This window comes from Haliotis asinina, chromosome 13 (assembly GCF_037392515.1).
Source record: "Haliotis asinina isolate JCU_RB_2024 chromosome 13, JCU_Hal_asi_v2, whole genome shotgun sequence".
Taxonomy (NCBI): Eukaryota; Metazoa; Mollusca; class Gastropoda; order Lepetellida; family Haliotidae; genus Haliotis; species Haliotis asinina.
Genome location: NC_090292.1, coordinates 21,927,252 through 21,944,105, shown reverse-complemented (window position 1 = coordinate 21,944,105; position 16,854 = coordinate 21,927,252). Strand labels below are relative to the sequence as shown.

The 16,854-nt window shown below is 39.9% G+C and overlaps 1 protein-coding gene across 2 annotated transcripts; it reads right to left on the bottom strand.

The window, feature by feature from the left end:
* Window positions 1–5,451: 5,451 nt before the first annotated feature.
* Window positions 5,452–16,157, bottom strand: LOC137260227 (uncharacterized). 2 transcript variants are annotated; one of them, XM_067797922.1, is made up of 6 exons: window positions 16,043–16,157; window positions 14,608–14,644; window positions 14,037–14,117; window positions 12,750–12,791; window positions 9,492–10,672; window positions 5,452–9,270 (listed from the first exon to the last, which is right to left on the bottom strand). In XM_067797922.1, exons 2-6 carry the CDS (start codon window positions 14,618–14,620, stop codon window positions 8,338–8,340), a joined length of 2,250 nt encoding a protein of 749 aa, XP_067654023.1. In that variant the 5' UTR covers window positions 14,621–14,644; window positions 16,043–16,157; the 3' UTR covers window positions 5,452–8,337. The 2 variants fall into 2 exon arrangements, with proteins under 2 accessions (XP_067654023.1, XP_067654024.1); XM_067797923.1 differs by lacking the exons at window positions 14,037–14,117; window positions 14,608–14,644; window positions 16,043–16,157 and adding an exon at window positions 12,977–13,021.
* Window positions 16,158–16,854: the final 697 nt, after the last annotated feature.

The window sequence follows — 16,854 nt, the reverse complement described above, 5'->3', positions numbered from 1 at the left end:
TTTCCCTGGAATTGTGTTTTTCTTTATGTCATTCTTTTAGAAATATGTAAATATGTTTTTAATGGTACAATGTAGTGAATGTGTCTGTGGCCGAGTCTGGGGATTAAGAATCTTACCTCAGCTGCAGCGAAGTATGAGAGTGTTGGCTACTGATAATGATCACAGAGATTGATAACAGTTAACTAGGCACTGATCAATTATCGATAAATATTGAAGAGGTAACTTTAAGCCCAAACTTTAATTTATCACAAAAGATTATGGACAGTGTTATTAATGGCAAAATTTCCATATTAATAATTTTTGCTGTCTATCATATTTCTGATTTTCAGTCATTTTAGCCAGCTCTCATTGCTTGTAGTTCAGAGACTATTTCTGTGGTTCAAGATGGCCAAAGTTCACATGTGATTCCTTGATGTGCTTCCATTTACACCACTGGCTTCTTGTTGATGTAATTACGTTCTTAAATGTTTGGAATCTGTTGAATATGTTAAATTGAATTTGGTTCAAGTCTCCTGAGTTTGAACTTATCAATTGTTAATAAGTATGTGTTTCGTTCTTTTCTAACTGTACTGAACAGAAGGGTATGGGATCGTGATTGTCCTGAAATTGTTCTTAGTTTACACTGCTAATAACATCCCACAAAATATTCATTTTCACAACTTTTTCTGTTCTCTACTTTATTTTAATATTTTGTTGATTTGTCAGACAATTTTGACACTCAAAAGTGTTATTGATTCAAATGTATATTTCAATCAAAAGATAAAATATTGTGTTTATGAAATTTGCATATCTGGTCCAAATCAGATTATGTTTAAATAATAATTTGAAAATGAATCTGTTTAAAATGATTTTAAGTTTTGAGATCATTTTCCATGATTGTTGTGTTTCTTTAGCTTGAGAATTAATGTATGCAGCTTGAAGTTTGTATTATAACTGTGTTGACATATAACGGTTTATATATACTATGCAAGTGATGATATTCTTTTTGTTAGCATTATTATTTGAGGATGTGCATGATGTTTAATTGTCAGCTTACCTGGCACTAGGAATAATATAGTGTTTTGGTGCTGTTTTCAGGTGGGTTTTTTTTCTCATTTTTGCCATATCAGCTTAGCCTGTCAAAAATTATGTTTCTTTCATGTAAGGTGAGATTATCATTGTGCGAGTTTAACTCATAACCCATTGTGTTGCTGGCCAGACCCTGCATACCCTTCTTATGATGGATCTAGAAGGTGACATAAGGTGCATGTTGGATGCATCCATCAGTCATCGATGGATCTAACAGATGTGTCTGAATACAGTCATAGGTGGATCCATCAGATGTGTCTGCATAGTCATCGATGGATCTATCAAATGTCTAAATGGTCATTGGTGATCCATTAGATGTGTCTGCATAGTCATTGGTTGATCTGTTAGATGACTGAATGGTCATCGGTGGATCCATCAGATGTGTCTGTATACAGTAATGAAAGGATCTGTCAGAGTGTCTGCATGCAGTAATCAAAGGATCCATTAGATGTGTCTGAATTCAGTCATTGGTGGATCCATCAGATGTGTCTGTATACAGTCATTGGTGGATCCATCAGATGTGTCTGAATGGTCATCAGTGGATCTAACACGTGTCTGAATGCAGTCATCGCTGGATTCATAAGTCTGCATCCGATGTATGTCTTCGTACAGTTATCATTGGATCCAACACACTACTACAATTTTCATACTGATTTTGTAATTCCAGAGGCACAACTAGTTTCCTGGAGCCTGTTACCCAAGTGATCAGTCTCCTAGTCTGTAGTTCCTGATAGGAGATATTTTGCTTCATGTTATTGAAGATCTGTGCCACAACTTGTTACTCTCTCCACTGGCATGATGATGGGGTAGCCTTTTGCTTCATGTTATTGAAGATCTGTGCCACAACTTGTTACTCTCACTGCTGGCATGATGATGGGGTAGCCTAATGGGCGAAATGCTCACTTGTCATGCCGAACACCAGGTTCAATTCCCAATTTCTGGTGTCCATCACCATTTTGCTGTAATATTGCTAAAAATGGCATTAAGCCCAACTCACTCAGTCCTCCATTCTGGCACAGTAACACAATGAGTATCATTCCGTTGCCGCTAAGTTGTGAACCTGTGTTTATCCTTGACTTTTCCAGAAAGGACTTTTTGGCACAACATTCATATAAGTCACATTTTTCACCAAGTGAACACTATTTATATTCAATGTATTTGATGTATATGTTGTTCTATATCCTGTCTGATGTATTCAGATCTAGTCAATGAACTAGAAGGCTATGTTTTTACATGTTTAGGTGCTACGTTCATTACTTGCTTTACAAATCATTTGGCAGAAATTTCACTAACAAATTTTTAATGTTGGGAACAATCAGTGGTCACCAGCTGACAGTTTTAAAAGTATTTTACTAAGCAATGAAAAATAAAGTTTAAAGACGTGAAATGAGATTACATTGATGCTAAGTTTATTGTTGTTTTAGATGTGACCATGATGTTCTTTATTAGAGGAGTTTATGTGAATGAACAAGAAATTACGAATTTAGAGTTTGCATATTTGAAATAACAATTTTGAGTTGTATTTTGCAGTGTAGTATTTATATGTATGCAGATCTGTATTCAAATAAAGTGCATATACATTTACTTGGACCATGTACCTTCATTCTGTAGGTCTGAAATAACCATTTAGACTTAATTCATGTGCCTCCGTTCTGTAGATCTAAAAACATCAGCTGCACTAGGAGCGTGCACCTGCGTTCTGTATGAAATAATGAGGTGTACTTGGAGCGTGTACATCCGTTCTGTATGAAATAATGAGGTGTATTTGGAGCGTGTACATCCGTTCTGTATGAAATAATGAGGTGTACTTGGAGCGTGTACATCCGTTCTGTATGTCTGAAATAATCAGCTACACTAGGACCGCCTGCCACTGTTCTGTATGCCTAAAACAATCAGGTGTACTAGGACCATGTACCCCTGTGATATATCTCTGAAATAATACGCTACACCAGGAACTTGTACCTCCGCTCCGTGTGTCTGAAATGATCAGCTGCACTAGGACCGTGTGCCACCGTGTGCCACCGTACTGATGATCTGAAATAATCAGCTACCCTTGAAACTTGTACGTCCGTTGTGTGTGAGACATTGTGCGTGAAAAATCCCTTTCCTAAAGGAGAGATTAACAAAACCCAAACCAGTGATGAAAGACGCCAGCTTGAGGGATCCAGCAAGATAACTAATGCGGGGTTTCCCGAATTCACATGCTCCAACTCTGACACGCTGCAGTCGTAGGCAACATCATCCAGACGTTTATGTTTGCAGTAGCGAATTTTATTGTTGAAGATCAGCCATTATCAACATTTGACATCTACAAGCGTTTACGTTTTTTATGAAACTGGGATTCAAATGTATGTGTTGAGCGGTGAGCTCAAACACCTGACTGACTGAACGAACTCATTAGTGGACTTTAGATTTTTTAAGGCAGTATTACTTCAGGGAACGCCAGAAAGGGCTTCAACATTGTACCCAGCTGCAGGTCAGAAATCGAACCTTGTTCTTCGGCGTGATAAGCAAACGTTTTAACTACTATTCCACACTACCGTCCTGGTTAGAATTCATACATAATAGGTCATATTATTTGTATCCTCATCTCTATCGGTAACATACCTTGAAATTTTCAAAGGAGAAATATGTCTGAAATATTGTTAAAACTCACTCATGACAAAGGGCCTATCATAAATTGTTTTGAAACAATTATACCAAGTTTTCTGAAGTACAAACAAGAGGTGATTCTGAATAAAACTGTCGTATTTCTATCTTGGCCCAGGACACACAGCGATGCAGATCAGGTAAATAAACATACATTATAAGGTATCCGTCAGTGCACACGTGTCTTACCTGTTTTCATTGGTAATGTTTGAATGCAATGAGTCTCAAACTTTTGGGTCCGGAAAATTACACATACTTACAAGCCCAGATGATGTGAGCGAGTTAAAATTTATCGTCACATCGGCAATATTTCAGCCATACCGTGATGAGAACAATTAATTTCGTACTTATAAACATAAAGTGTTCTTCTCACTATATATTAGGTCATCTCTTGTTTTCCCAAAGTAACTGCATTTGAGGGATAGCTTTTACTCTTCGTTGGTAAGGCCGCTTCCCAGGGTTTACTTTTCCTAACTTTATATGAACATCAACATTTAAACGATGCATGAGTGTTTGAATTCAATTGAAAAATATCATTCAAGATTAAAACCACAATACGAAGGTTTTCCAAAGCGGGAGAGGAACCTCAGTTCTCTATGTGCACTAGTACACGCTCTACCGCACGGCCACGAGGCCGACGAAGGTGGTGGGGTTAAATTATCTACTCATAGTTACTGTCATTAAATTGATTTTAGGCGCGCTTCAGTTATTGTTATGTAGCTTCATTAAATGATCATCTACATTGTAATTACCCATCATTGACGGTATATATGTTAGAGGAAACACTTCTCGGTTTTGGTAGACAATGTAAAACCATCGGGGTCGGGAAATCCCACCCACCCCACCACACCACACCACACCACACCACACCACACCACACCACCACCACCACCACACCACCCCCACACACACCCCACCGCACTCAGCAATATTCCAGCTATATGGTGGCGGTCTGTAAATGATTGAATCTGGACCAGACAATCCAGTGACCAACAACATGAGCATCGATCTGCGTAATTGGGAGCCGATGACATGTGCCAACCAAGTCAGTGAGCCCAACCACCCGATCCCGTTAGTCGCCTCTTACGACAAGCTTAGTCGCCTTTTATGGCAAGCATAGGCTGCTGGAGGCCTATTCTACCCCGGATCTTCACGGGTCGTGTCTGTGATGAACTCTGCAATATTCAGTAGTACGCTAACATGTTCATCAGTTCCCCCTTCCCTTTCTACATGTGATTCGGTAGATATTTCTGGCTTTAAAGAACTCACTTAAGACGTCTTTATCCCCAGAATGTCCCCGACCCGTGAAGGTCCCGGGGTAGAATAGGCCTTCAGCAACCCATGCTTGCCATAAAAGGTGACTATGCTTGTCGTAAGAGGCGACTAACGGGATCGGGTGGTCAGACTCGCTGACTTGGTTGACACATGTCATCGGTTCCTAATTGCGCAGATCGATGCTCATGTTGTTGATCACCGGGTTGTCTGGTCCAGACTCGATTATTTACAGACCGCCGCCATATAGCTGGAATACTGCTGAGTGCGGCGTAAAACTAAACTCACTCACTCACTCACTCAGAATGTCCCAATTCATTCAAGTGTACACTTAGTTCATGAATAATAAGAAACGTAAGGCACTTCATGGATGACAACGTAGTTGATAAATACATGTATTAAGAAAAGTGAATTAATTCATAAAATGCAACTTAGTTATGAATAAACAGAAACATAAACCACTTTATGGATGACAAATTACTTTATGAATATTAATAAGATGGCTAAGATCCTTTGCCAGTGAGTGAGTAAATATAGTTTAACACTGAATCAGCAATGTTTCAGAAACTATTGGCGACAAATGTAGGTCACAACGTGAGGTAAGATAATTTGTGGAAGACAACTTAAGGTAAGATGGTTTGTGGGTGACCACTTATCGTAAGACACTTTGTGGGTGGCAGTTAGGGTAAGATACTTGGTGGGTGACAACTTAAGGTAAGACACTTTGTGTGTGACAGCTCTGGGTAAGACACTTTGTGGGTGACAACATACTGTAAGACACTTTGTGAGTGACAACTTAGGGTAAGTCACTTTGTGGGTGACAGTTAGGGTAAGATACTTGGTGGGTGACAACTTAAGGTAAGACACTTTGTGTGTGACAGCTCTGGGTAAGACACTTTGTGGGTGACAACATACTGTAAGACACTTTGTGAGTGACAACTTAGGGTAAGTCACTTTGTGGGTGACAGCTCAAAGTGAGATAATTTGTGGGTGACAACTTCGGGTAAGACGCTTTGTGGGTGAAAACATAGGGTAAGACACTTTGTGGGTGACATCTTATGGTAAGATACTTTGTTCATGGCACCTTAAGATAAAATACTTTGTGGATGACAACGTAAGGTAAGATACGTTGTGCATGACAACTTCCGATTTCTCTCGAAAATCGATGCATATCATGAATTTATAATACACTGCTTTGACAATGGAAGAAAGGACACTTGACTCTGATCTGGAAAATAACCGTGATGAAAAACATTAGCTACGTCAAAACTGGTACATATTTTAAAACGTTATCTAATCCTCCTGAAACATTCTCACTTCCCTGAAAACAATATTTATTATATGTATTTGGATTAAAAGTCAGAAACAAAAAAAAAAATAATTTGAAGCGATCATATAGAGAAGGTAGTATGTGGACGGTTGATGTCAACACCTACAATGTATGCCATATATTACATTGGTGAAGTAGGTACTTAGAACCATTTTTGGAGATTCCATTTTGGGGTGAGCGTGGTTGTGTTCTTGGTGCCTGAGAATGCTTGAAAAAGATAAGTCGACATCAGACTTCACAAAAAGTATTCAACATATTGATTCATCTGCACCACAAGCCGAGGACGGTAAATATATACTTCCCATCAAAAGTTTACACTCACGTAAAACACTCACGATGTGTTATGTATATATAGATGGTTACATCGACGGCTGATTAGTGCACAAACTTGCGGGAACCAACTGCAAACCTCATGCACATGAATATTTTCCTAAAACTACAGGAAATAAGCAAACATTGTAATAACTGATTAACCGAGTTTAGTTTGGTCACCACGTCGAGGAACACCAGAAATGAGTTTCACACACTGCACCCATTTGGGAATTCGAACTTGGGTCTTCGGCGTGACGAGTCAATGTTTTAACCACTAGACTACCCAACCGCTCCCCACTGTAATAAACATGCAAATGTCTGAAACAAGATCACCAGCAGGATGGGCACAGACTGCAGCTCCACGAGATACACCATCCACAGATTATGCAACACACGTCCCTGGTAATCTTATTGAGCAATGTCACGAGAGAACTAGTACTATTTCTTGGTTCTCGGTCAGTGTGACGCTCTGTCTCTCACACAAATACTGCAAGGCAGCTCCACGAGATACACCATCCACAGATTATGCAACACATGTCCCTGGTAATCTTATGGAGCAATGTCACGAGAGAACAAGTACTATTTCTTGGTCAGTGTGACGCTCTGTCTCTCACACAAATACTGCAAGGCAGCTCCACGAGATACATCATGCACAGATTATTCAACAATTGTCCCTAGTAATCTAATTGAGCAGTGTCACGAAGGAACTATTTCTTGGTCAGTGTGACGTTCTGTCTCTCGCACAAATACTGCAAGGCAGCTCCACGAGATACATCATGCACAGCTTATGCAACAATTGTCCCTAGTAATCTTATTGAGCAGTGTCACGAAAGAACTATTTCTTGGTCAGTGTGACGCTCTGTCTCTCGCACAAATACTGCAAGGCAGCTCCACGAGATACATCATGCACAGATTATGCAACAATTGTCCATAGTAATCTTATTGAGCAGTGTCACGAGAGAACTATTTCTTGGTCAGTGTGACGCTCTGTCTCTCACACAAATACTGCAAGGCAGCTCCACGAGATACATCATACACAGATTATGCAACACACGTCCCTGGTAATCTTATGTCACGAGAGAACTAGTACTATTTCTTGGTTCTCGGTCAGTGTGACGCTCTGTCTCTCACACAAATACTGCAAGGCAGCTCCACGAGATACACCATCCACAGATTATGCAACACACGTCCCTGGTAATCTTATGGAGCAATGTCACGAGAGAACAAGTACTATTTCTTGGTCAGTGTGACGCTCTGTCTCTCACACAAATACTGCAAGGCAGCTCCACGAGATACATCATGCACAGATTATGCAACACACGTCCCTAGTAATCTAATTGAGCAGTGTCACGAAAGAACTATTTCTTGGTCAGTGTGACGTTCTGTCTCTCGCACAAATACTGCAAGGCAGCTCCACGAGATACATCATGCACAGCTTATGCAACAATTGTCCCTAGTAATCTTATTGAGCAGTGTCACGAAAGAACTATTTCTTGGTCAGTGTGACGCTCTGTCTCTCATGCACAGATTATGCAACAATTGTCCATAGTAATCTTATTGAGCAGTGTCACGAAAGAACTATTTCTTGGTCAGTGTGACGCTCTGTCTCTCACACAAATACTGCAAGGCAGCTCCACGAGATACATCATGCACAGATTATGCAACAATTGTCCCTATTAATCTAATTGAGCAGTGTCACGAAAGAACTATTTCTCGGTCAGTCTGACGTTCTGTCTGTCACACAAATACTGTAAGGCAGTACGCCCGTACCTATCTTGCAATGTGTCATCAACCCTGCGTTCTGTCAGAAAATACAACGTACTAATATCTGCTGCCTTCCGCTGACAGATGTAGTGTACAGGAGTGTTTCCAGCTCTGTCCGCTGTGTTGACACCAGCTCCATTCTGGATCAACAGATGAACTGTCCTGACATCTACACGAGATCTCTGACACAGTACGTGCAGGGCTGTCTGTCCATGTTTATCGGCCTTGTTAACATCCAGCCCATGTTGTATCAACAGGGTGATGGCCTTCATCTCTTCCGTCTCTTGCCTTTCCCCAGAAGGACGTCGTGTAGCTTCCAGTTCCGCTTTATCCATACCGTTCTCCTCACACAAATGGTCCATCAGTGTCTCCAAACTGTCTGCGGTGAAGACCGTATGTTCCTTTTCTGAGCTTGTGTGCCTTCGGCTTCGGAAGGCTTTTGAGAAGATATTTCTCAGAGTTTTGTAAAACCCTCTCCATCCACCTAGGTATACCCCCTCATCTTCGTTTTCCCTCAGACATAGATAGTGCAATGCCGTCTCCCCATCTTCATTAGCCTTATTTGCATTTGCTCCATAGTCAATTAACAGGCGAAGAAGATCAATGGGTATATCTCGATGCCTGCATGCGTCATGAAGAACACTCTCACCGTAAGCCAGAAATCTGAAAAGAGCATATGGGTCTTGCTCGAAGATGCTTCCAACAACACAGACAAGGATACTTTTAGGTGAAATGTCTTGCTTTGGTGAAACGTTAGGATCGGCCCCATTTTCCAGCAGGATCTTAGCAGCGATGTAGTTACAACATCTAACGGCTGCATGCAGCAGGGTTCTCCCTGTACTGTCTCTCTTGTTGATACTGATACGATTCCATGCCTGTAGAAGGAATAAGGCAGATGTTATAAATATGAGCAGACATTTGATTTACATCCCGCCGTCATATAGCTGATATTTTGTTGAAAGTTAAAAATATAAACGACAAACAAACCTAAGGACAAGAACGAAAGACCTCGGATGTTGATGCTCTGTATTACTTTGGTATTTACCCTTAACGCCAGTGCGTCAACTGGAGAAAACGAATATGACGTTTTTCTTACCTGGCCAAATGGAAAAAATGTGTTTGAGACACTTTTCTTTATCAGCTGCTCACAGAACTTCCGTTCCCAGCAGAGCTCATGTTGTATCACGGTATAGTTCCCCTGACGTATTTCTGTAGCCAGTCTCTGAACAAGTGCGTTCATGGCTGATGACGATTCTTTGAAGAAGATGTACATCTCATTTTCTCCTTCTTGTGGTACACGCACCATACACTTTTGCATGATGACTGAAATAGGAAACTCTTGTGCAGCAAAGAGAGGGTCTTTGTTTCCAACTGCTACTGCCACACTCTCATAGATGGATGGATGGGAGAATGCAACACCATTTCCACTCATTTTAAGATAGCTGCCCAATAAGCTGGAAACCGTGCTTTGCATCTCTGTTCTTAGTGTTGTATCTGTAAGGCTTGAAATATCCAACTGACCACCAGCCTTCAGGAGTAGTTTAAAATGATCATAACATTTCTGTTTATCAATCAAAACACGTGTTGTGTAATTGAGGAATTTGAGAGGGGAAGAGAAGAAATTGACAATATCAATTTCGTGTCCACTAGCTCTCAGTTCAACGTACATCTCACAACAATGGGGAAATCCATGAGGACTCCGATTATATAGTTTCATCTTGGTACTTTCCGGAATGTCACTTATACCATGTCTTGAAAGGTGAAAGTTTAAGATGTCAAGTTTCTCCCTATCTGTGTTCAGTTTATCTGGAGTGACTATTGAATTCTCTCCCAAAACAACGTCGCCGTATTTTCCAAGTTGATTTCTTGCAGTTTCGAAAACATTGAGCCTACTCACAAATATTATACTTGGTCCATTTTTGTGTTCAGTTTCCTTGATCTGGTTTTCTAAAATTATTTGAAAAACGGGAAACCAAGTACTAAAAGCTCTTTGGTCAAAATCAAAAGCGCCCAAAGCATCATTCATCAAAACAACACTGTGGGGAGCCTTCCTCAAGACTACAAAGTAGTCCTCAGGACTATCGACCTTGAACACTTCCTTCCCGTCATCCTGCAGACACTTCAGCACCATATAGGCAAGAGTTGTCTTCCCATCGCCAGCATTTCCGGTGACAGTAACCCATCTGTGTCTTGTTTGAAGCTTCTCTATGACGGTTTCAATGGCAGACACTCTTACCATTCCTCTGTTCCAGATATCAATGTCTTTCCTTGTTTGGTCTGGAAATATATAAGGTCTTTAATGAGATAACATGACACCTGTGACAAGTGTACAAACTGAATGAATGTTTACGTCGTTTTTCAAGGTATCTAAAAGACAAGACGGTCTATCTATGCTCGCCATTAACTTCTATGTTCCCAGATATATTGTCAAAAAATCATGTAGTTGTCAAAAAATCATGTAGTTGATTATTTGTTTCATTACAGAAACAAATTTGTATCATAAAGAGTAACCGATCATCTGCTTTTAAATCATATTTGGTGGTGTTTTAATGTAAAAAAATGCTGTGATGTTAAGAGGCTATACATAAATACAACTGAACTTTTGTAATTATTATGGACTAATGCATATATGTATTGTCGGCAAATGGAGCAATTTCCGTGGACTGGTTGTTCCTTTTGTTATTGTTTTTCTCCCGTGAGTACCCGGATGATATCCCAGAATTCGTGACTGGTTCGTGACCTCTGCTGCGCAGCCCGTATGCGCAACTGAGAGTTTAATTATAGACAGATCAACTGAGGTGAAGTCATTTTTTCTTCATTACAAATGCATTATGAAAACAGATGAAACACTTTGAAGGTTAATCATCTGCCAGTTGTAGAAATGGTAAAAAGCTATTCGGACGGAAAAAACCGAAGCCAATGTACGTCTTTATATTTTGTCTCATAACCCTAATTAGTTTATTGTCATATTTGTATGATTTCGAAAATTAATAAAAGAACACACTCTCTGCTTATAGTTAGTAAATATCTAAAATGACTGTAACATTTAAACATTGTATAGACTGTCAATGCGGATCGTATTTCACACACTCCCTATACGCGATCTAGTGTGTTTTCTGTCATACAGATTCTACTGAATGTTACAACAAATAAATTAAAACAAAACGCAAAGAATGAATTTAAAACAGACTAATATTATAGCAACAATGTCAGCCTACTACCTTGTTCGGGAATGTATCCATCAATGCCCACATAAAAGAACGATATTCCATTCACCTGCACCTTGTAAATAATCCTGCTCTATGTCGTGTGTCTTACAACACTCTAATTTGGAAAAAAGTGACACATCGTTTCGGGTCTTTCACAACGGTGTGTAGTCAATATAGATTAGTACATCTACACACAATCAATCAGTGTGTTATTGGTTAATGCTTTGCTCGATGTCTGTTTTTGTTTATCATAAACCCTTACATGCACATATTACATAACATGTAATACATTTGCCACATCAGACCTTACTTAATAAAGTTGAGTATTTACCTCATACAGGAGAAATGCCAAATGGGAACCTTTGTCGAGAAATCTGAATGGTGTCACCACTAATTAAACCTGTTATAAATTCATTAACTGACCATCAAGTGAATGATGACAAATAACACGTGTAGGTTTATACCATTAAACTAGAGTTACAGCAAGGAAGATGTAATCTCTGTGTCGCATGCAGTCTGAAAATACTTACGGGCCGAAACTGTTACATTAGAAATACATTATATAAGAAATACATACAGGCATTTGCTGTGTACTTGGGTAAATAGGTGTAATCAGTTATTTTACGGAAGAAAATGTTCAGATTTCTCTACCAATGGCAAAGTCGTTGTTTTTACTTTAAGAATGCAAATAAATCAACTGTGTGTTTTTATTATCACAGATAATGAACCAGGGTAGCTACCATAGCTAACAAAATTTACGTATGACATTTGCTGTCACAGCTGGGCCAATACTCAAAACTATCTCAATATAAAGCTTTGCCATCTTTCGGACTAACATGAAACAAATGGCTTGCTACGTGTATGTAGACATCATATTTTCCCAAGATAGGATTAAATGTCGAGGTAAAAAACACAGAAATAGGATCAAATTGGGTCAGTCACTATACCGCCCAGGCAAAAAAAACTACACTGCTGGGATATTTTTTAACAATGACATAAGGAATACCACGGGTCCCAGTCCCTTTGTCCGTCAAGGTCGAGGGAGCGGGTGCTGACCAGTTTGTAACTTGGTTTCGTAATTAGACCGTTGGCGAGAAGCATAATTCGCTCCGCATTAGTGCCCCTTTAACTCACACCAGTTTTACCTTTTAAATGACATAGTCTTTCTTCCTCCGCGGAGTTGCTTACTGAAAAATAAAATAAAAAAATGTCAGTTGGAATGAGGCAGTTCATATTTCCCATGTATAAAATAAACGAAAAGTCAAAAGAATCATTTCTTAATATTTACGACACCCAAACTGAAACAAAACAGTGCACCCATCTATAAATGTCTTCCCGATAGTGGAAGGAATTTATGAATAATAACTTTTACCCCCTTGGTTAGTTCAACCGTGTCGCCCGCTATAGCCACGAAATGCACGGGATTTTTAAACCCACGTGCATATGCACAACGACGGGTGTATTCAGGCGCGCTGACCCACGCTAAGAACGAAAACATTTGTTTCAATCTGTTGAGTAAATAATGGCATTTTAGAGAGAAAAAACGTACAAAAATTAAGGATTTGTGGACTTTATGAATCATGAGAAGTCACAGTTTCTACTAATTCTCTTTACGTGTGATTAGACCCATGCCTATAAAACAAACAAGAGCGTGTTGTATGTATACCATAGACATATTGTGTAGGGCCTGCCATGTCATGACGAGAACATAATTGACATTGAAATTGAAGATATATACACACCCCTGTCGTCGTAGAACAGTAAAACAGCTAAAATATCACAATTACAACTAAAACGAGTAACTGATTTTACTCGGATAGATTGAATAGTTAGATAAATTGATAGATTGAGTTGAGATTTAACATCTTATCGGCAATACTTCAACCATGTCATGACATTGAAATATAAGATATGTATATATCTGTCGTCGTAGGACAGTAAGACGACTAGAATGTCACAATTTCAGCTAAAACTAGTATCGAAAGTTAAAACTAATAGTGAGTGAGTGAGTTTAGTTTTACGCCGCACTCAGCAGTATTCCAGCTATATGGCGGTGGTCTGTAAATAATCGAGTCTGGACCAGACAATCCAGTGACCAACAACATGAGCATCGATCTGCGCAACTGGGAACCGATGCCATGTGTCAACCAAGTCAGCGAGTCTGACCACCCGATCCCGTTAGTCGCCTCTTACGACAAGCATAGTCGCCTTTTATGGCAAGCATGGGTTGCTGAAGGCCTATTCTACCCCGAGACCTTCATGGGTATTATAACTAATAACATAATTTGGACAGGACAATATGAATTGACAATAGATCGCCGACACCTGAAGGTAGATCACCACACTAAGGACCACCGGGACTTATCGTTTTTGTTTTTTTGCTACCTGCGTAGAGCGAATAACTAGAGGTATAAAAGTATATGAACGTTTACCATTTAGCGTTCCTTGGTGGATTCCGATGGCATACACATTGTGGGCGTTCCCTTGGTTACCAGTCACGTGGACAGACGTACCTGACAGAAACAACGTGTTATCAAGATAAGCACAGACAATGATATTCCAGTAGGTTTGGTGTTGGAAGTAATATAACAGATATTGTGTCATTCCGCTGTTTCAAAATGTGCACACAGGTTATGTTCTTAAAGCCAAAACAATTTCGATGAAAATCTTTGTGAACTTCATTGGTTCAAAAACTAGAGCCAAATTACTTATCAAATTGACCATTCTAAGTTTACTTCCCCGCCTTACTGATGTCCACGATTTTTAGAATTGCTTTCCTGAAGTTCCCTAAATTGTTTAAGCAAAGTTTGTTCAAACTTGAAAGAATTTCTTTTGAAATGAAAGGATTAATCCTGTAATATTTTCTAAAAGAATATTAGGGTAGTGCAGTAGACACGATCTTTCTTTTTACATTCTTTTCTTTTCGATCACAGCCCGGCAAACGACACTGTGAGCGGCTGTTGATTTATAAGATGGATAACCTCCGCTACCAGTTTATCTCACCTTTCTCTGCCATGTCTGGAGCTCAGTTTTGTTGAGTCTGAAAGAAATTGTATGCCAGTGATAATGTGACGGCAAAAATTTGTAGGCACTCTTCTGCGCATATACAAAGCTGAATGACATGCCAACTGAAACATGCTTTTACACGTCAGCTTCACAGAGATTCATAACCCATGCTCTGTGATAATAACACTTGGTTACAATAACTGTATTGTCCGTTTGTCCATTTGTTTATAAACAACATTGTACGGACGGACGACAGCAAGAGTATACCAATGAGAGGGCTTGCTTTGACCACACCCATCTAATCGTCCATGCTATCATCCGCCATTTGTGTCAAGATCGTTTAGTTGAGGGTCAAAATCGCATTTCAGTCGGCTTGTAGAAATAACAATAAAGAACTGGTAGGTGTTATGAGCGGTGATCGATAGGCCAGTCACCCATGACTATGTTTTGATAAAGTTTTATCGATCCCATGCGATGGTAGCGTAGCGATCGGCAAAGCAGGCGGTGGGGTACACAGAAGCGTCCGGCCTTGTCTAGATATATTGCACTCTGAAGCGTTACAAGTCGGGATTCATCTCAAATTTGTTATATATTTAAGAAAAAAATATTTAATCATCGCTATGACACTATGGCCTGTGAGTCATGGTGACTCACACTATTGATACTATGAATCATGCGTCAGGTAAAACCCTACCCTGGCGTACACAGTTGGTAATCACGCCATTACCTGATCACAAGGTTTAACCTTTCGGTACATGCTATGAATAACTTTGCTGTTCGATATAACCCTTTTCCACCATTTGAAACATTAATTTTTGAAGGTTTCCAAGGAAATCAATAAAAGCGAAAAACAGGTTTCAATTATCCAGTTTTTGGAACTTTGGAAGGATGATAAATTCTAAACAATGCGATCAACCGTCTAGTGGGAGCTGATTGTGTGAAATAGATTAACTACAGCTCAAGAGTGTAATAGGTCCGTAATTTTTTACACAGTTCCCTTTGCACGCCATCTTCTTTGCATGACAGAAATTTCACTGGGTCACATGTAAATTATGATTCCGCATACAAATCTGTTCAGGCGAACAAGTTACACGAACACACGGTATTGTTGACCGACATACCCACACGTGTAGGCCCTCTACCTGGAATGTGACGCTATGCTTGGTTTGCGCTGCGAGACCTGTTTTTAACGAATAAACGTCGTCAGGCGTGTTGTTGGTGGGGTAATATGTGGTATCATGTAGACCAGAGTCAGGTGAACGGTCATTTGAAAGACGGTGCGAATGAAGGTGATAATCCTCTTGATCCTGTATACCTCATACACGATGGAACCCATCTTTTAACACCTGCTCATCGACCGAAGCCAACCATGGAGGACTTAACCACAATCACACACAGCTATGCTGGAATACATTGTAAATGAAATACTTACATCTGTTAGACGAGGGAGATTCTTCTACTCGATTTTCGCCCTACCACTAGCGAGAATAACTCCACAACTACCGTAATTTAAAGTGGATAAAACGAACGCATTGTCTTGTCATGATCGCCAGGAAGACCTATATCACGTGACACAACTGCATTAGTAAGGGGTTGTAAGGAGGGGGTCCTTCACTTTGCTGGACAGAAAAGACACATGAGGTGACATTGGATCGAACGGGAGCTTACACTTGAGCAATTACACAGCATCATGTACTCCCATGTGTGTGTGTGCGTGTGTATCCGCTTGCCTGCGCGTGAATACAGTGTGCGAAATTGATTGAAAGGTTTGCTAGCCAGCAGTCTAAGTAAGTTTAGCTCCAGTATTATTCGTTATACTCCAACAATGGGTCTGACAAATCCTAGTAGGCGGTCGTGTCAGTTTATCATAACTCAACAAATCAGAGAGCGTAATATATTGCTATGCATGGAAGTTACTAGCCCACATAATAATTCACAATTCCGAAATCTGAATTCCGAAACAGTGAACAAAGAGATAAAACACCATCATTTATCAGGCCACAATCGTGCATGATTTAAAAGTGTATTACAACTCAACGAGTCGGAGAGAGTGATATATTTAAAAATTGACCCTATGAACATTCGCAAGTCATTCGGGCCAGTGACTGAGGAGATTTACTGGCCCGACTGGAATACATGTATTAGTAGCCACACATGTTGTGATATCAGCCAGAACTTGTCTATCCTTGCAATGCTGAACGAAAAGCAGAGCAACAACAAGTACAATTTTTCGACTCTGTGCTG